This window comes from Tinamus guttatus, mitochondrion, assembly GCF_059628265.1.
Source record: "Tinamus guttatus mitochondrion, complete genome".
Taxonomy (NCBI): Eukaryota; Metazoa; Chordata; class Aves; order Tinamiformes; family Tinamidae; genus Tinamus; species Tinamus guttatus.
Genome location: NC_027260.1, coordinates 1 through 16,265, shown reverse-complemented (window position 1 = coordinate 16,265; position 16,265 = coordinate 1). Strand labels below are relative to the sequence as shown.

The following is a 16,265-nucleotide window of genomic DNA, read 5'->3' as shown; positions in this document are numbered from 1 at the left end:
TCTCATTAATCGGTCCCGGAACAGAGACGTATTACGAAGACCATTGATGTCCAGACCTAAATTGTGGGCCTTCTGACTACGCATAGTATGGGGGCACGTTGAAGTAGCAGAGAAAAAAAAAGGGAGCTAGATGGACGGATGAGTTAAAAATGTCGAGATTATGGGTGAATATGGTGCATCTCACATACCAGAAGTCTTTTAAAAAGCATTCTGTGGGGATTAGGCTATTAAGGACCCTGAAGTAGGAACCAGAGGCGCGTGAACCATTGTATATTAAATGAGGGTTCCTGAAACTAGAGCATACGGGATCTAACCATGCAAGCGGTTGCTGATTTCTCGTGAGGGGAGGAGACTAGAAATCCATCTGATACCGGACGTTTGACTACTTGACTATATGGATATATATAGAAATCTAGTGACTGGTGGAAGATCATGGACTGAATAGGGGATTTAAGGCTATATTGGATTAATCACCATAAATGGGGTAGATAAATCAATGTCCTATAAAACATAATATGAGGGAGTGATTAATGTCCTATATAAATGTATGCACGATAATACATAGAAATACCTAATAGTACTTCTATGGGGGGGTAGGGGGGGTAGATCTATGGATGTTCTTGTAGTTGAGTACAACAGTAATTTTTCAGATTGCAGTCCTTGGATAGTAGCCAAGCGAGAACTATGACGTATTTTGTATCATTCTTAGGGATTTGCTTTGTTTTAGGTGCTTTGGCAGTGGCATCAAACCCATCGCCGCAGTATGGGGCGATGGGTCTGGTGGTGGGATCTGTAGTAGGATGTGGGTGGTTGTTGAGTTTGGGGGTGTCTTTTATTTCATTGGCCTTATTTTTGGTATATTTGGGGGGGATGTTGGTGGTGTTTGTGTACTGCGTGTCTCTGGCTGCGGATCCTTATGTTGAGGCTTGGGGGGATTGACGGGTTTTAGGGTATGGAGTAGGATTTGTAGTGGTAATCTTGATGGGTGGGGTAATATGAGATTTTGTGGGATTGGAGGAGTGATGAGTGGGAACGGTGGATTGTGGGGGGAGTGCTATGGTCCGAGTAGATTTTAGTGGGGTAGCCATGTTTTATTCTTGAGGAGCGGGGATGTTTGTGGTAGCGGGGTGAGGTCTGTTCTTAACACTGTTTGTGGTGTTGGAGTTGGTGCGGGGTTTATCATGTGGGGCAGTTCGGGCAGTTTAGGTGTAGGGGTGTCAGAAGGTAGTTTAATGGAGAATACCAGCTTTGGGAGCTGGAGGTAGAGGTTTAAGTCCTCTTTTTCTGAGATGTTGGGGTTAGTGAATTTTTTTGCATTTTTAATCCCTCTGTTTCCTTCCCTTACTTTTTCTTTACCTTTCATTTTCTTTCCCCCCCCCTTCCCCCCCCCCCCGCGTAACTTAGGTGGGGGGGGAATATACTCTAAGAAGAACAATTCTTCAATTTTTGGTTTACAAGACCAATGTTTTAATAAACTATTAGAGTATTAATAGAGAATTTTGTTTTCTAGGGTTGCGATGGTAGGGAACAGGAAGAGTAGTGTGAGGAAGTAGGTGAAGGAAGCTACTTGTCCAATAATGATGAATGGATGTTCTACAGGTTGGCTCCCGATTCATGTTAGGATGAGTAGGTTGGTGAATAGGAGTCAGAATAGTGTTTGGGATAGGGGCCGGAAGGTTATGGAGCGTAGTTTAGATTTGTGGAGGAGTGGAATGAGGAGGAGGATTAAAATGGAGGCGGTTAGGGCTAGTACACCTCCTAATTTGTTGGGGATTGATCGTAAGATTGCGTATGCAAATAGGAAGTATCATTCTGGTTTAATATGTGGAGGTGTGGTTAGTGGATTGGCTGGGGTAAAGTTTTCTGGGTCTCCTAGAAGGTTTGGGAAGAAGAAGGTGAGGGTTAAGAGTGGGATGAATAGTAGGATGAATCCTAGAATGTCTTTTGTGGTAAAATAGGGGTGAAATGGGATTTTGTCACAATGGGAGATGATTCCTAGGGGATTATTAGAGCCGGATTCGTGGAGGAAAGTTAGGTGAATGATTGAGAGGCTTGCGATGAGAAAAGGTAGGAGGAAGTGAAGAGCAAAGAATCGCGTTAGGGTGGGGTTGTCTACAGAAAATCCTCCTCAGGCTCATTCTACAAGGGTTTGGCCGATGTAGGGGATGGCTGAAAGAAGATTAGTGATAACGGTGGCTCCTCAGAAGGATATTTGTCCTCATGGCAGGACATAGCCTACAAAGGCTGTGGCTATAAGTGTAAAGAGGAGGATAACTCCAGTGTTTCATGTCTCTTTGTAAAGGTACGAGCCATAGTATAGTCCTCGTCCAATATGTAAGTAGATACAGATAAAGAAGAAGGAGGCTCCGTTTGCGTGAAGATTACGGATGAGTCAGCCATATTGGATGTCTCGGCAAATATGGGCTACAGAGTGAAAGGCTAGGGAGGTGTCTGCTGTATAGTGGGTGGCTAGTAGTAATCCGGTTAGGATTTGTGTAATAAGACAGATTCCTAGTAAGGATCCGAAGTTTCATCAGGCTGAAATGTTTGAGGGGGATGGTAGGTCAATTAGGGAGTTGTTGACGATTTTAAGTAGGGGGTGTGATTTTCGAATGTTTGGGGCCATTAGTTAAGTATGAGCAAGATAAGGATTGATAGGGCAAAGGAGCTTAGGTAGGTTTTGATTAATCCTGAGTGCAATGGGGTGCAGGATTTTGTGGCTAAGAGTTGGGTGTCAGCGAGCCCTTCTGGTCCGATTTTTTTATACCATGACAAGTCAATTAGGTGGGATGCAATTTTTTGTCCGGAGTTAAGAAGTTTAGTGGAGGTTGTTCGGTGGGTAAGTGGGTTAAAGTAACCTAATGTTAGAGAGAAGTTCATTAGGGCATTTTGGTTGGGGAGAGTAAGGTTATGGGCTAGGTTTGCTAGTTCTAGAGCTAAGAGGATACCTAGGATTGTGGCTAGGAGGGCGGCGATTTTGGTGATAGTGGGTATTGTTATTGGAAGTGTTTTTGTGGGAAGTATGTTGGATGAGATTAGAAGGCCTGCAGTAATGCTTCCTAAAGCGAGGCGGGTCATAGGGTTTAGGATGTTAGGTATGTTTTCGTTAATGGGGGTCGTAGAAGTGATTCGACAATATCCGGTTTGAACTATAAGAGTTATTCGTAGACTGTATGTAGCTGTAAATGATGTGGCAAGTAATGTAAGTAGTAGGGCTCAAGAGTTTAGGTAGGAATTGTTAAGGCTCTCGATGATAAGGTCTTTGGAGTAGAACCCGGCTAAGAAGGGGGTGCCGATTAGGGCAAGATTGCCGATGGTGAGGCAGGAAGAGGTTATGGGGAGAAGTTTTTGTAATCCACCTATTTTTCGGATGTCTTGTTCTCCAGCAAGGTTGTGGATAATTGAGCCTGAGCATAGGAATAATATGGCTTTGAAGAAGGCGTGGGTAGAAATATGTAGGAATGCTAGTTGAGGGAGGTTAAGACCGATGGTTACTATTATTAATCCGAGTTGGCTAGATGTAGAGAAAGCAATAATTTTTTTAATGTCATTTTGTGTTAATGCACAGATAGCTGCAAATGTAGTGGAGATAGCACCTAAACATAAGCACAGGGTTAGGGCTGTTGGGAAGTTGGAGAACATTGGGTGGGTGCGAATAAGTAGGAAGATGCCGGCTACAACTATAGTGCTTGAGTGTAATAGGGCGGATACTGGTGTGGGGCCTTCTATGGCAGCAGGGAGTCATGGGTGAAGACCAAATTGTGCAGATTTGCCAGTGGCAGCAATAATTAATCCCAGGAGTGGGAGGATGGGGATTTGATCGTTGTGTAGGGGTTGGATGTCTCATGAGTTAATAGAGGAGGCTAATCAGGCTATGCATATAATAAGTCCGATGTCTCCTATTCGGTTGTAGATGATTGCTTGGAGGGCGGCAGTATTAGCATCGGTTCGTCCGTGTCATCAACCAATTAGGAGAAAGGATATAATGCCTACTCCTTCTCAGCCGATGAAAAGTATGAATATGTTGTTGGCGATTGTTAGGGCGAGTATGGCAATTAGGAATATGAGAAGGTATAAGAAGAATTTGGTGATAGAGGGGTCTGAGGCTATGTATCAGGTTGCGAACTGTATAATTGATCAGGTTACGAATAGGGCGATAGGAAAGAATATTATGGAATACTGGTCGAGTTTAAAGCTTATGAAAATCTTGAAGTTAGTGGTGAAATTTCAGTATCAGTAGGAGGTAATTGTATTGGCTCCGGAGAGCATATAGGTGATTATGGGAATGAGACTGATGAGGAAAGCAGATTTTACATGGGAAGTAGTAGTTGAAGGGGTATTTTTGTGATTGGGGAAGACGAGGGTGGAAATGATTGGTATAGAGAGGATTGTTAGTGTTAGTAAGGTTAGGGTATTTATGAGTAATGAGGTTTTTATTACTTTTACTTGGAGTTGCACCAAGATTAGTGGCTCCTAAGACCAGTGGATTACTATTATCCTTTAAAAGTAAGGGGGCTGAGAGTTTAGTCTCAGATGCAGGAATTAGCAGTTCTTGCTGGTTAAACCACCCCTTGGCGAATAAGGAGGTTTGAACTTCTATTTTTAGAATCACAATCTAATGTTTGGGTTGAAACTATATTCGCATTATATATAATTTGAGATGAGTTCTGGTTTAGTGATTAAGAGGAGTATGGGTAAGGTGTGAAGGGTTATTAATAGGTGTTCTCGTGTGGTTGTATAGTGAATTGAGGTGATGTGAGAAGGAGGTGCTCCTCGTTGAGTAGCGAGGAATATGGTTAAGCTGTAGGAGGCGGTGAGTAGGGTTGCAAGGCCAGTTAGAATAATTGTAAAAGGGGATCATTTGAATAGGCTGATTATAATGGTAAGTTCGGCTATGAGATTGATTGTTGGGGGGAGGGCTATGTTTGTTAGGTTAGCTAGAAGTCATCATGTGCATATGAGGGGGAGTAGGGATTGTAAGCCTCGGGTTAGGATTAGGATACGACTGTGTGTACGTTCGTAGTTTGTGTTTGCCAGACAGAATAATATGGAGGAGGTGAGGCCGTGGGCGACTATAAGGGTTATAGCCCCTGAGAAGGATCATTCAGTTTGGATTATGCAGGCAGCGATTGTGAGACCTATGTGGCTAATAGATGAGTATGCGATTAGTGATTTTAGGTCGGTTTGGCGCAGGCAGATGGAGCTGGTTATTAGTGCGCCTCATAGGGCGAGGGTGAGGAACGGGTAGGAGAGGTAGGTAGTTAGTGGGCCCGTGATTGCAGTAACTCGTATGATGCCATAACCACCTAATTTTAGAAGGAGGGCAGCAAGGAGTATAGATCCTGCAATGGGAGCTTCTACATGAGCTTTTGGCAGTCATAGGTGAAGTCCATATAGTGGGGCTTTTACTATGAATGCTATTAGGAGTGCTATGCTTGATAGAATATTAGTCCATGACGGTGATAGTAGGGGATGTAGGAGTTTTATGGTAGGTATGTGAAGTGTGCCTGTTTGTATGTGGAGGTGTAGAAGAGCAATTAGTAGAGGGAGGGAGCTGATTAGGGTATAAAATAAAAGGTAAATGCCAGCGCTAAGACGTTCTGGTTGGTTACCTCATCGTGTGATTAAAATTAATGTAGGGATTAGGGTAGCTTCGAAAGAGATGTAAAATAAGGATAATTCTGTGGATGAAAAGGCTAGGAGAATAAAGGGTTGAATAGTAATGAGAGTGGTGATAAAGATATATTTTCGTGCTATTGGTTCTGGGTGAAGGTGGTTTTGGCTGGCAATAAGTATGAGTGGAAGGAGTCAGCAGGAAAGTACTAAGAGCGGGGCTGAGATTTGATCAATGCCTGATCATTGGTTTAAGAATTTGTAGGGGAAGTATGTTGGGTACAGTCATTGTAGGCTAAGGGAAGCGATTAGTAAGCTGTAGGTTGTGGTGTAAGTTCAGGTGAGGTTTTTGGGGGATAGTAGGGCTGTTGGGATAAGTATAATTGTAGGGATTATAATTTTTAGCATTGCAGTAGATTTAGGTTGTGGAGGTGGTCTGAGCCGTGGGTTCGGGTTGATGCTACTAGTATGGCGAGTCCTGTACCAGCTTCACAGGCAGAAAAGGTTAGTATTAGTACGGGGATGAGTGTGAATGATGGAGTTTGGGTGTGGATTGGTCAGATTGAGAGGGCGATGTATAGTGAGAGTATCATGCTTTCTAGACATAGTAGGGCTGAGATAAAGTGGGTTCGGTGGAAGGCTAGTCCTAGACAGCTGAGGATGAAGGCAGAGTAGAAGCTGGGGTGTACAAACATGAGAAAGTTACAGTAGTTGCTGTAATTTGCCGAGTCGAAGTCGGCTGTCTTGCATTAGACTAACTTTCTATTATTCGGCTCATTCAAGTCCTCCTTGGATTCACTCATAAATTAATCCAAGGGTCAGTAAAAGTAGGATTAAGGAGGTTCATAGCATTGTGAGTAGTGGATTGGGGAGTTGGATTGCTCATGGGAGAGGGAGTAGTAGGGCGATTTCTAGGTCAAATAGTAAGAATAAGATTGCTACTGAGGAAGAATCGGATTGAAAATGGTAGTCGAGCTGATCCTAGAGGATCGAAGCCACATTCATATGGGGAGAGTTTTTCAGTGTCTGGGTTTATTTGGGCTAATCACAAATTAATAGTAGTTAGGAGAGTGCTGAGGATTAGGGTTGCTAGGAGTATAAATGTAATTATGTTTATTACTCTTCTCTGGGATGTAACCAGATTTTAAAGATTGGAAGTCAATTGTAATAATTATACTAGAAGAGTAGGATCCTCATCAGTAGATGGTGATATAGAGGAATAATCAGATTACATCAACGAAGTGTCAGTATCAAGCAGCTGCTTCAAAGCCAAAATGATGGTTGGATGTAAAATGAAATTTGATAAGGCGGAGAAGACATACGGTTAGGAAGGTGGATCCAATGATTACGTGTAATCCGTGGAATCCAGTTGCTACAAAGAATGTGGAGCCGTAAACTCCGTCAGCAATAGAGAATGGGGCTTCGTGGTACTCTATGGTTTGTAGTAAGGTAAAGTAAAATCCGAGGAGGATAGTTAATAATATGGCTTGAATGGCTTGTTTTCGATTGCATTCAGTAATGCTGTGATGGGCTCAGGTTACGGTGACTCCGGATGCTAGGAGGACAGCGGTGTTGAGTAGTGGGACTTCTATGGGGTTTAATGGAGTAATTCCAGTAGGGGGTCATAAGCCTCCAAGTTCAGGTGTAGGTGCTAGGCTTGAGTGGAAAAATGCTCAGAAAAATCCTAGGAAGAAGAAAGCTTCTGATGTAATGAATAGGATTATTCCATATCGTAAGCCCTTTTGGACGGTTAGGGTGTGATGACCTTGAAATGTTCCCTCTCGGATAATGTCTCGTCATCATTGGATTATAATGAGGATTATGGATACTAGGCCTACTGAAAGTAAGTTGGTGGAGTTAAAATGGAATCATATAATTAGGCCAGAGGTCGTGAGGAGGGCTGCAATGGCTCCAAAGATAGGTCATGGGCTTGGGTCTACTATATGGTATGAGTGTGCTTGGTGTGCCATTAGATGTTTTCTTGTAAGTATAGGCTGATAAGTAGAACGAATACGTAGGCTTGGATTATTGCCACTGCTAGTTCTAGAATGGTGAGTAAGAGTAGGATGGTGAAGGTTGCGATGGATATAGCTGGGAAGATTTGTAGTAGGGCAATTGTAGCGGTGGAGGTGAGTTGGATTAGTAAGTGTCCTGCAGTTAGGTTTGCAGTGAGTCGGACCCCTAGGGCAATGGGACGAATGATTTGGCTGGTAGTTTCGATTAGGATTAAGGCAGGAATGAGTGGGGTTGGAGTCCCTTCCGGCAGAATATGGCCTAGTGATGTGGAGGGCTGGTTTCGAAGTCCGGTGAGGATGGTGGCGAGTCAAAGGGGAAAAGCTAGAGCCATATTTATGGATAGTTGGGTTGTGGGAGTAAAGGTGTATGGTAGTAGTCCGAGTAGATTAGTTAGGAGAAGGAGGATTATTAGCGAAGATAGGATGAGGGCTCATTTGTGACCAGGCTTGTTTAGGGGACTTATTAGTTGTTTGGTTATTAATTTGGTCAGTCAGAGTTGTATAGTTGTCAGGCGGTTGGTGAGTCAACGGCTGTTGGGGGATGGTAAGAGGAAAGTAGGAAAGATTATGGAGATAATGATTAGTGGGAATCCTATGAGTTGAGGGCTAGCGAATTGATCGAAGAATGTTAAGTTCATGGTCAGTATCAGGGTAAGGGTTTAAGGGTAGATTTAGTTTTATGAGATGGTGGGTTGGGGAAGTATATGGCTGAGGATTTAGGTTGTATGATTAGCAGAAAAATAATTCATAGGGAAGTTATGATGAAAAATCAGGGGTTAGGATTTAATTGAGGCATATCATTAAGGAGGAGTAAGACCTCTATCTTCTAGCTTAAAAGGCTAGTGCTGTGGCATAGCTTCTTAATGATGAGTTTGAGAGGTGTGATGATCAGTTCTCGAAGTATGGGAGTGGGGCTGATTCAATTACGATTGGCATGTAGCTGTGATTAGCTCCACAGATTTCTGAGCATTGACCATAAAAAATTCCAGGACGGGTTGCTGTAAATGAAGTCTGATTAAGTCGTCCGGGGATAGCGTCGGTTTTTACTCCGAGGGTGGGGACTGCTCAAGAGTGTAGGACATCTCCAGCGGTAACAATCACTCGGATAGGGGATTCTATGGGAATTACAACTCGGTTGTCTACTTCTAGGAGTCGGAAGTGGCCTGTGGGTAGTTCTGAAGTTGGAATTATGTAAGAGTCAAATGAGAGGTCTTTAAAGTCTGTATATTCATATGATCAGTATCATTGATGACCGATTGCTTTTAGGGTTAGATCTGGCTCATCAATTTCGTCTATTATATATAGGATTTGGAGGGATGGAAGGGCTAGTAGGATTAGTACAATGGCGGGCAGGATGGTCCAGATAAGTTCAATTTCTTGGGCATCTACAGTATTGGAGGATAATTTTTCTATGAGTATAAGGGTCAGAATATATAGAACTAGGCTGCAAATGGCCAGTGCTACTATTAGAGCGTGGTCATGGAATTCGACTAGTTCTTCTATGATTGGGGATGATGCGTCTTGGAATCCAAGTTGGGATGGGTTAGCCACATGAGATGTACAGGGATTTAGCCTGTGATTTGGCCTTGACAAGGCCATGTAATGGATTTACTAACTTCTCATGAGAAAGAAGCATAAGTGGTTAGTGCGGTTGGCTTGAAACCAACATGAGGAGGTTCGATTCCTTCCTTTCTTGGACTTGAACATATGCTGGTTCTTCAAAGGTGTGGTGAGGGGGTGGGCAGCCGTGGATTCATTCAATGTTTGTAGGTGTTAGTTCAGGTTGTTGGATTTTGCGTTTAGAAGAAAATGCCTCTCAGATAATGAATATGAGTATAATGACAGCCGTTATGGAGATTAAGGAGCCAATAGAGGATATGGTGTTTCAAATAGTATAAGCATCTGGGTAGTCAGAGTATCGTCGTGGTATTCCGGCTAGTCCTAGAAAGTGCTGTGGGAAAAAGGTTAGGTTAACTCCTGTGAATATAACTCCAAAGTGGGCTTTTGTCCAGGTTGGGTGTAGGGTGAATCCTGTGAATAGGGGGAATCAGTGTGTGAATCCGGCTAAGATAGCAAATACGGCTCCTATAGATAGGACATAGTGAAAGTGTGCAACTACGTAGTATGTATCGTGGAGAGCAATGTCAAGTGAGGAATTGGCTAGTACGATGCCGGTAAGTCCTCCAATGGTAAAGAGGAAAATAAAGCCTAGAGCTCAGAGGATTGGAGGGTCTCATTTGATTGTGCCTCCATGAAGAGTAGCTAGTCAGCTAAAGACTTTGATACCAGTAGGAATGGCAATAATTATAGTGGCGGATGTAAAATAGGCTCGTGTATCGACGTCTATTCCGACGGTAAACATATGGTGGGCTCATACGATGAAGCCTAGGAATCCAATGGATAGTATGGCTCATACTATTCCTATATATCCGAAAGGTTCTTTTTTTCCAGCGTAGTAGGCAACTACATGGGAGATAATTCCAAATCCTGGGAGAATGAGGATATAAACTTCTGGGTGGCCAAAAAATCAGAATAGATGTTGGTATAGAATAGGGTCTCCTCCTCCTGCAGGGTCGAAGAATGAGGTATTGAGATTTCGGTCAGTAAGGAGCATAGTAATGCCAGCAGCTAGTACTGGGAGGGATAACAGTAGCAGGATAGCAGTAATTAGGACAGATCACACGAATAGTGGGGTTTGGTATTGTGATAAGGCTGGAGGTTTTATGTTGATAGCGGTAGTAATGAAGTTAATTGCTCCGAGGATAGAGGATACTCCAGCGAGGTGTAAGGAGAAGATAGCTAGGTCTACGGAGGGGCCTGCGTGGGCTATATTCCCAGCTAGTGGAGGGTAGACGGTTCATCCAGTACCTGCTCCAGCTTCAATGGTGGATGAGGCTAGTAGTAGTAGAAATGATGGTGGTAGGAGTCAGAAGCTTATGTTGTTCATTCGGGGGAAGGCCATATCAGGGGCTCCAATTATAAGTGGAACTAATCAGTTCCCAAAGCCGCCAATTATTACTGGTATAACTATGAAGAAAATTATAACGAAGGCATGGGCTGTTACGATAACGTTGTAAATTTGGTCATCGCCTAGTAAGGTGCCTGGTTGACCAAGTTCAGCGCGGATAAGTAGGCTTAGGGCTGTGCCTACTATACCTGCTCATGCACCAAAAATAAGGTATAATGTACCGATGTCTTTATGGTTTGTTGAGAATAATCATCGATTGATAAAGGTCACAGGTAAGATGGCTGAGAGATTAGGCGTTAGGCTGTAGTCCTTTTTACAGAGGTTCAAGTCCTCTTCTTATCGGCTTTGTAGTGAAGTTCATGTTGGGTTGCAAACCCATCGATGTGCAATAGAAGTGCACCGAAGCCTGGTAGGCAGAAGCCTGTTGGATGGGGCACTTAGCTGTTAACTAAGGGGTTGTGGGATCAAAGCCCACCTGTCTAGTGAGGCTTTAGCTTAATAAAAGCATCCGATTTGCATTCGGGAGATACAGGTTAATGTCCTGTTGGCTTTAGCAGAAACTAAGAGGATTTAACTCTTATTTAAAGCTTTGAAGGCCTTTGGTTTATCTATTATCCTAAGTTTCTAGAACAAGGAGAGGATTATGGGAGATAGGGGGATGATGGTGATGCAGAGAGAAGTAAGAATTGCGGTGGGAGTATGGGAGGCTTTATTGGTATATCACAATTTTATGTAATTAGAGGAGTTGGGGGCCAGAGTAATTGTGGAATGATATGTTAGACGTAAGTAGAAGAATAATCCTAGGAGCGAGAGTATGGAGATAATAATGGCTGTGGGTGTCATTTCTTGAATAGTTAGTTCTTGGAGGATTATTCATTTAGGTAGGAAGCCTAGTAGCGGGGGGAGTCCTGCTAGGGATAGGAGAGTCAGTATTAGGCTGGTATTTAGTGCTGGGGTTTTGGTCCATGAGGTTATTAGTATGGAGAGATTTGTAGCTTTGGTCATATCTAATGAGAGAAATACAGGCGTTGTTATGATTATATATAAGTAGAAGGTTAAGATGGCAAGGTTGGGGTTGTAGATGATAATTGTAGTAGTTCAGCCAAGGTGGGAGATAGAAGAGAAGGCTAGGATTTTTCGGGTTTGGGTTTGGTTTAATCCTATTCATCCGCTGATTATTGTGGAGGCAATGGCTATAGTTATGATGACAGTAGGGTTTAGTGAGGGTGCGATAAGGATTAGAATTGTTAGTGGTGGGAGTTTGATTATTGTCGATAGCAGAAGAGCGGTGATTAGTGAGGTTCCTTGTAGTACTTCTGGGAATCAAAAATGGAAGGGTACTAGGCCCAGTTTTATGGCGATAGAGGCTGTTAGTAATAGGGAGGATGTGGGATTGGTTAGTTGGGTAATGTCCCATTGACCAGTGTCTCAGGCATTAATTATGCTAGAGAATAATATTAGGGCAGAAGCTGAGGCTTGGACTAGAAAGTATTTGATGGAGGCTTCTACAGCTCGTGGGTGGTGGGATTTGGAAATTAGGGGGATGGTGGCGAGGGTATTGATTTCTAGTCCTGTTCAAGCTAGGATTCAGTGGTTGCTGGACATGGTAATAGTGGATCCTAGGGTAATGCTGGCTAGTGAAATTAGCTTGGTGTGAGGGTACATTAGTAAAGGAGGGAGTTAAACCATCGTTTTCGGGGTATGGGCCCGATAGCTTAGTTAGCTGACTTTACTAGGAAATAATATAGAGGAAGTATGGGGAGTTTTGATCTCCTTTGTGTAGGTTCGATTCCTGCTTTTCTAATTAGTTAAGGAAATGAGAGGATTGGTAGACCTCTATGTTCACTTTATCATAGTGACCCTTAGGTTCAGGCACATTTCCATAGGTAGATATTGCATCTTAGGCATGGGGGTAGGCCTGCGAATGAAATTGGTATACTTGTATGTCAAAGACAAAAGGCAAGGGTAAGTGGTAGGAAATTTTTTCATAGTAGATGCATTAATTGATCATAGCGGAATCGTGGGTAGGAAGCTCGTACTCATAAGAATCCTGAGGTTAAAAGTAAAGTTTTTACGGCTAGGACTATGGGGAAAAGCTGGTAGGGTAAGTTTAGTGAGCTAGGATTGATGAATAGGATTGTGGTTATAGCATTTATTAATATGATGTTGGCATATTCTGCTAGGAAGAATAGGGCAAATGGGCCAGCAGAGTATTCAACGTTAAATCCTGAGACTAGTTCTGATTCTCCTTCTGTTAGGTCGAAAGGAGCTCGATTGGTTTCTGCAAGTGTAGAGATATACCATATCATTGTTAAGGGTCAGGTGGCAAAGATAAGGTATAGGGGTTCTTGGGTTGTTGCTAAAGTGTTGAGGGTATAGTTTCCGCTTAGGGTGATGATGGATAATAAGATAATTGCTAGAGTTACTTCGTAAGAAATTGTTTGTGCTACAGCTCGTAGGGCACCAATTAGAGCATATTTTGAGTTAGAAGCTCAACCTGATCATAGAATAGAGTATACGGCTAGACTTGATATAGAGAGTAGGAATAATAGTCCAAGGTTTATGTCTGAGAGTGGGAATGGAATGGGTAGGGGGATTCAGATGGTGAGAGCTAGGAGCAGAGCTAGAATTGGGGTTATTGTGAATAAAAGAGGGGAAGATGTTGAAGGACGAACGGGTTCTTTGATGAAGAGTTTAACTCCATCTGCGATGGGCTGAAGTAGTCCAAATGGGCCAACAATATTAGGCCCTTTTCGGGCTTGTATGTAACTTAAGATTTTTCGTTCAAGTAATGTAAGAAATGCCACTGCAATGAGAATAGGAATAACATATGATAGGGATATGAGCAAGTAATTTATAGTGTACATAGTGTGTGTAGCTAGAGAGAGGATTTGAACCTCTGGATAAAGGGTTTAAGCCTTTTGCATTTGCCAAGCTCTGCCACGCTAGCTATCCTTTATCTAGGATGTTCAGTGGTTTGATTCATTCTTGTTAGTTCAGTTGTGTTCACTAATTAGAAGGGGGGCATGTCAGTGAACATAGGCCCCACTGCCCCGGTCCTTTCGTACTAGGGGAAGTAAAAGCATAGATAGAAACCGACCTGGATTGCTCCGGTCTGAACTCAGATCACGTAGGACTGTTAATCGTTGAACAAACGAACCCTTAATAGCGGCTGCACCATTAGGTTGTCCTGATCCAACATCGAGGTCGTAAACCTCCTTGTCGATAGGGGCTCTTGAAGGAGATTGCGCTGTTATCCCTGGGGTAGCTTGGTTCATTGGTCAATTATATTGGGTCTGATTACTGTTAGTACTTTGAGGGGTATAATCTAGGTTAAGATTATGTGATCTTATTTTTGGAGGCTAGTCTATACTCCAAGGTCGCCCCAACCAAAAAATTAGGACCATTGAATGCAAGAGGGTGAGCCTTGAAGGTTTAGAGAGTGGTGGCATTGGTCTAGGATTTTTAAGTTCCACAGGGTCTTCTCGTCTTATGATGGTATTCCTGCTTTTGCACAGGGAGATCAATTTCATTGATTATCTGCAAGAGACAGTTAAGGCCTCGTTTAGCCATTCATACAGGTCTCGATTTATGAGACAATTGATTGCGCTACCTTCGCACGGTTAGGATACCGCGGCCGTTAAACTTTAGTCACTGGGCAGGCATCACCTTCAATACTTGTGTAAGCTGAAGGCTATGTTTTTGGTAAACAGTCGGGCCTTGGGCTTGCCGAGTTCCTTTTGCAGATTTAAATCTTTCTGAGGGCGCTCCAGGGTGGGTGTAACAGGTTGGTTAAATATCTGGTCTTGTGGGGTTGTGGTATAAGTCGTACTGTTAATAATAGTTTAGTATGTAAATTTGCGCCTAGAGAGGGGGGCCTCCCCTTCAAATTACTCATTTTAGCATGAATTCTCCTATGGTCATAGGTTGGTCTGCTAGTGGTGAGGGATTCATGGTGTTTTTGGTATTTTTGTAGATAAGAGCTTTAACGCACTCTTGATTGATGGCTGCTTGAAGGCCTACATGTAAAAGGAGTAGTTTGCATTATCCTCTGGTTTAGGTTGTGTCCTGATTTAAAGGAGCTGTACCTCCTTTAAATTGCTCCTAAATATCTCATTGTAGTAATTTAGTATATCTGGAGGGGAAAAATTTAGGGGTGAACTTACATTCGTTTCGCAGGCAACCAGCTATCACCTAGCTCGATTGGCTTTTCACCTCTACTAACAAGTCATCCCACTCTTTTGCCACAGAGACGGGTTTGCTCATGATAGCTGCTTGTAGGTAGCTCGCATAGGTTTCGGGATGGCAAGCTAAAGTTCATTATGCTTGGTTATTCTTGCTAAATCATGATGCAAAAGGTACAAGAGTTAGTCTTTGCTGTTTTATGCTTGGTTTTTCATTGCTATTTCAACTTTCCCTCACGGTACGAATTTTCTATTGCGTCAAGTAACTTTTCTATCGCCTATACTAGGTGCAGAAAAATGTTTTAATTGTTTTATAGAGAAGTTTAGTGTCGTGGTTAATTGATTTGAGCTAGAGTTGGCATCAGGTCGGTCTTAGTTAGCAGACATCTTTCAGGTGTAAGCTGAATGCTTTGTAATTATAGCTACGTCCTGATATGCTAAGTACACCTTCCGGTACACTTACCTTGTTACGACTTACCTCATCTTCAGCTTTGGTTTAGATCATTATTTATGTGGATAGTTGCTTGTGAGGAGGGTGACGGGCGGTATGTACGTGCCCTAGAGCCAGTTTAAGGTGAACTTTCTGGTTTCATCTTACTGCTAAATCCGCCTTCTAAGGGGTTTTCATTACCTTGTTCGTTGAAGAATTATTCTATATTAGAAAATGTAGCCCATTTCTTCCATCTCATTCGCTATACCTTGACCTGTCTTATTAGCGGAGGGCTGTTGTGCTCGCTACTATACTCTCATTTAGGCGGGCTGGTGACGGCGGTATGTAGGCTGTTTGGGCAAGGGATGGTCGGGTGTATCGTGGAGTATCGATTATAGAACAGGCTCCTCTAGGTGGGTTTAGGGCACCGCCAAGTCCTTAGAGTTTTAAGCGTTTGTGCTCGTAGTTCTCGGGCGGATGTTTTGGTAGGGGTAAACATCTAGATTTAGGGCTAAGCATAGTGGGGTATCTAATCCCAGTTTGTTTCTTAGCTTTCGTGGAGTATAATTGGCCCTGTAAGCACTGGGACCATTTTTACGTAGGGTTTTGGTACCTCTTAGGCTTGTGACAGCTTAGGTGTACTTTGGTCCGAGTTGATTAGATAACATGTTTCCACGCTTTACGCCGTGTACCATTAATTTGGGCCTCTTGTATGACCGCGGTGGCTGGCACAAGATTTACCGGCCCTAGAGTCATTATAACTAAGTCAAGTTTTCACTTATGGCTTAATGTCAATTACTGCTGGAAGCCCGTGGGGGTGTGGCTGAGCAAGGTGTCTTGGGCTACTACGAGGAGAATAGGGTGTGCCTGATACCTGCTCCTCTTACTTCTAGTAGGGTAGAAGTTTATGAGGGCATTTACACTGGAGTGCGGATACTTGCATGTATATATCTAATGATAATTAATGGTAAGGTTAGGACTAAGTCTTTTGTCCTTGGGTTGGGTAAACCATCTTGGCATCTTCAGTGTCATGCTTTGTGTTAAGCTACAAGGAC

At 43.0% G+C, this 16,265-nt stretch overlaps 13 protein-coding genes and 24 non-coding genes across 37 annotated transcripts, besides 1 other annotated feature; 9 read left to right on the top strand and 28 right to left on the bottom strand. All coding sequences in view use genetic code 2, as the record gives it.

The window, feature by feature from the left end:
* Positions 1 to 616: part of a sequence feature (control region) that runs on past the window's edge.
* On the top strand, positions 617 to 684 carry ACI74_gt22. The gene has a single exon. It is a non-coding gene; the product is annotated as a tRNA-Glu (tRNA).
* On the top strand, positions 685 to 1,206 carry ACI74_gp01 (ND6). The gene has a single exon. The coding sequence runs from the start codon at positions 685 to 687 to the stop codon at positions 1,204 to 1,206; it is 522 nt and encodes a 173-aa protein (YP_009144592.1).
* A 12-nt stretch (positions 1,207 to 1,218) lies between these two features.
* ACI74_gt21 lies at positions 1,219 to 1,288 on the top strand. The gene has a single exon. It is a non-coding gene; the product is annotated as a tRNA-Pro (tRNA).
* Positions 1,289 to 1,418: 130 nt separating this feature from the next.
* Positions 1,419 to 1,485, bottom strand: ACI74_gt20. The gene has a single exon. It is a non-coding gene; the product is annotated as a tRNA-Thr (tRNA).
* A 1-nt stretch (position 1,486) lies between these two features.
* ACI74_gp02 (CYTB) lies at positions 1,487 to 2,626 on the bottom strand. Its single transcript has one exon. It carries the CDS (start codon positions 2,624 to 2,626, stop codon positions 1,487 to 1,489), a length of 1,140 nt encoding a protein of 379 aa, YP_009144591.1.
* On the bottom strand, positions 2,626 to 4,437 carry ACI74_gp03 (ND5). The gene has a single exon. The coding sequence runs from the start codon at positions 4,435 to 4,437 to the stop codon at positions 2,626 to 2,628; it is 1,812 nt and encodes a 603-aa protein (YP_009144590.1).
* On the bottom strand, positions 4,438 to 4,508 carry ACI74_gt19. The gene has a single exon. It is a non-coding gene; the product is annotated as a tRNA-Leu (tRNA).
* ACI74_gt18 lies at positions 4,509 to 4,573 on the bottom strand. Its single transcript has one exon. It is a non-coding gene; the product is annotated as a tRNA-Ser (tRNA).
* On the bottom strand, positions 4,574 to 4,643 carry ACI74_gt17. The gene has a single exon. It is a non-coding gene; the product is annotated as a tRNA-His (tRNA).
* A 1-nt stretch (position 4,644) lies between these two features.
* Positions 4,645 to 6,021, bottom strand: ACI74_gp04 (ND4). The gene has a single exon. It carries the CDS (start codon positions 6,019 to 6,021, stop codon positions 4,645 to 4,647), a length of 1,377 nt encoding a protein of 458 aa, YP_009144589.1.
* On the bottom strand, positions 6,015 to 6,308 carry ACI74_gp05 (ND4L). Its single transcript has one exon. It carries the CDS (start codon positions 6,306 to 6,308, stop codon positions 6,015 to 6,017), a length of 294 nt encoding a protein of 97 aa, YP_009144588.1.
* On the bottom strand, positions 6,309 to 6,377 carry ACI74_gt16. The gene has a single exon. It is a non-coding gene; the product is annotated as a tRNA-Arg (tRNA).
* Position 6,378: 1 nt separating this feature from the next.
* On the bottom strand, positions 6,379 to 6,730 carry ACI74_gp06 (ND3). Its single transcript is given in 2 exon segments — positions 6,379 to 6,556; positions 6,558 to 6,730. 2 exon segments carry the CDS (start codon positions 6,728 to 6,730, stop codon positions 6,379 to 6,381), a joined length of 351 nt encoding a protein of 116 aa, YP_009144587.1.
* Positions 6,731 to 6,799, bottom strand: ACI74_gt15. Its single transcript has one exon. It is a non-coding gene; the product is annotated as a tRNA-Gly (tRNA).
* ACI74_gp07 (COX3) lies at positions 6,800 to 7,583 on the bottom strand. The gene has a single exon. A coding segment is annotated over exon 1 (784 nt).
* Positions 7,583 to 8,266, bottom strand: ACI74_gp08 (ATP6). Its single transcript has one exon. It carries the CDS (start codon positions 8,264 to 8,266, stop codon positions 7,583 to 7,585), a length of 684 nt encoding a protein of 227 aa, YP_009144585.1.
* Positions 8,257 to 8,424, bottom strand: ACI74_gp09 (ATP8). The gene has a single exon. It carries the CDS (start codon positions 8,422 to 8,424, stop codon positions 8,257 to 8,259), a length of 168 nt encoding a protein of 55 aa, YP_009144584.1.
* Position 8,425: 1 nt separating this feature from the next.
* Positions 8,426 to 8,494, bottom strand: ACI74_gt14. Its single transcript has one exon. It is a non-coding gene; the product is annotated as a tRNA-Lys (tRNA).
* Positions 8,495 to 9,179, bottom strand: ACI74_gp10 (COX2). The gene has a single exon. A coding segment is annotated over exon 1 (685 nt).
* A 2-nt stretch (positions 9,180 to 9,181) lies between these two features.
* Positions 9,182 to 9,250, bottom strand: ACI74_gt13. The gene has a single exon. It is a non-coding gene; the product is annotated as a tRNA-Asp (tRNA).
* A 1-nt stretch (position 9,251) lies between these two features.
* Positions 9,252 to 9,324, top strand: ACI74_gt12. The gene has a single exon. It is a non-coding gene; the product is annotated as a tRNA-Ser (tRNA).
* Positions 9,316 to 10,866, bottom strand: ACI74_gp11 (COX1). The gene has a single exon. It carries the CDS (start codon positions 10,864 to 10,866, stop codon positions 9,316 to 9,318), a length of 1,551 nt encoding a protein of 516 aa, YP_009144582.1.
* Position 10,867: 1 nt separating this feature from the next.
* ACI74_gt11 lies at positions 10,868 to 10,938 on the top strand. The gene has a single exon. It is a non-coding gene; the product is annotated as a tRNA-Tyr (tRNA).
* Positions 10,938 to 11,004, top strand: ACI74_gt10. The gene has a single exon. It is a non-coding gene; the product is annotated as a tRNA-Cys (tRNA).
* Positions 11,005 to 11,006: 2 nt separating this feature from the next.
* ACI74_gt09 lies at positions 11,007 to 11,079 on the top strand. The gene has a single exon. It is a non-coding gene; the product is annotated as a tRNA-Asn (tRNA).
* Position 11,080: 1 nt separating this feature from the next.
* On the top strand, positions 11,081 to 11,149 carry ACI74_gt08. The gene has a single exon. It is a non-coding gene; the product is annotated as a tRNA-Ala (tRNA).
* A 1-nt stretch (position 11,150) lies between these two features.
* On the bottom strand, positions 11,151 to 11,222 carry ACI74_gt07. Its single transcript has one exon. It is a non-coding gene; the product is annotated as a tRNA-Trp (tRNA).
* On the bottom strand, positions 11,223 to 12,261 carry ACI74_gp12 (ND2). Its single transcript has one exon. A coding segment is annotated over exon 1 (1,039 nt).
* ACI74_gt06 lies at positions 12,262 to 12,330 on the bottom strand. The gene has a single exon. It is a non-coding gene; the product is annotated as a tRNA-Met (tRNA).
* Positions 12,330 to 12,400, top strand: ACI74_gt05. The gene has a single exon. It is a non-coding gene; the product is annotated as a tRNA-Gln (tRNA).
* A 7-nt stretch (positions 12,401 to 12,407) lies between these two features.
* ACI74_gt04 lies at positions 12,408 to 12,478 on the bottom strand. Its single transcript has one exon. It is a non-coding gene; the product is annotated as a tRNA-Ile (tRNA).
* Positions 12,479 to 12,494: 16 nt separating this feature from the next.
* Positions 12,495 to 13,463, bottom strand: ACI74_gp13 (ND1). The gene has a single exon. It carries the CDS (start codon positions 13,461 to 13,463, stop codon positions 12,495 to 12,497), a length of 969 nt encoding a protein of 322 aa, YP_009144580.1.
* Positions 13,464 to 13,472: 9 nt separating this feature from the next.
* On the bottom strand, positions 13,473 to 13,546 carry ACI74_gt03. Its single transcript has one exon. It is a non-coding gene; the product is annotated as a tRNA-Leu (tRNA).
* ACI74_gr01 lies at positions 13,547 to 15,139 on the bottom strand. Its single transcript has one exon. It is a non-coding gene; the product is annotated as a 16S ribosomal RNA (ribosomal RNA).
* ACI74_gt02 lies at positions 15,140 to 15,212 on the bottom strand. Its single transcript has one exon. It is a non-coding gene; the product is annotated as a tRNA-Val (tRNA).
* On the bottom strand, positions 15,213 to 16,199 carry ACI74_gr02. The gene has a single exon. It is a non-coding gene; the product is annotated as a 12S ribosomal RNA (ribosomal RNA).
* On the bottom strand, positions 16,200 to 16,265 carry ACI74_gt01. The gene has a single exon. It is a non-coding gene; the product is annotated as a tRNA-Phe (tRNA).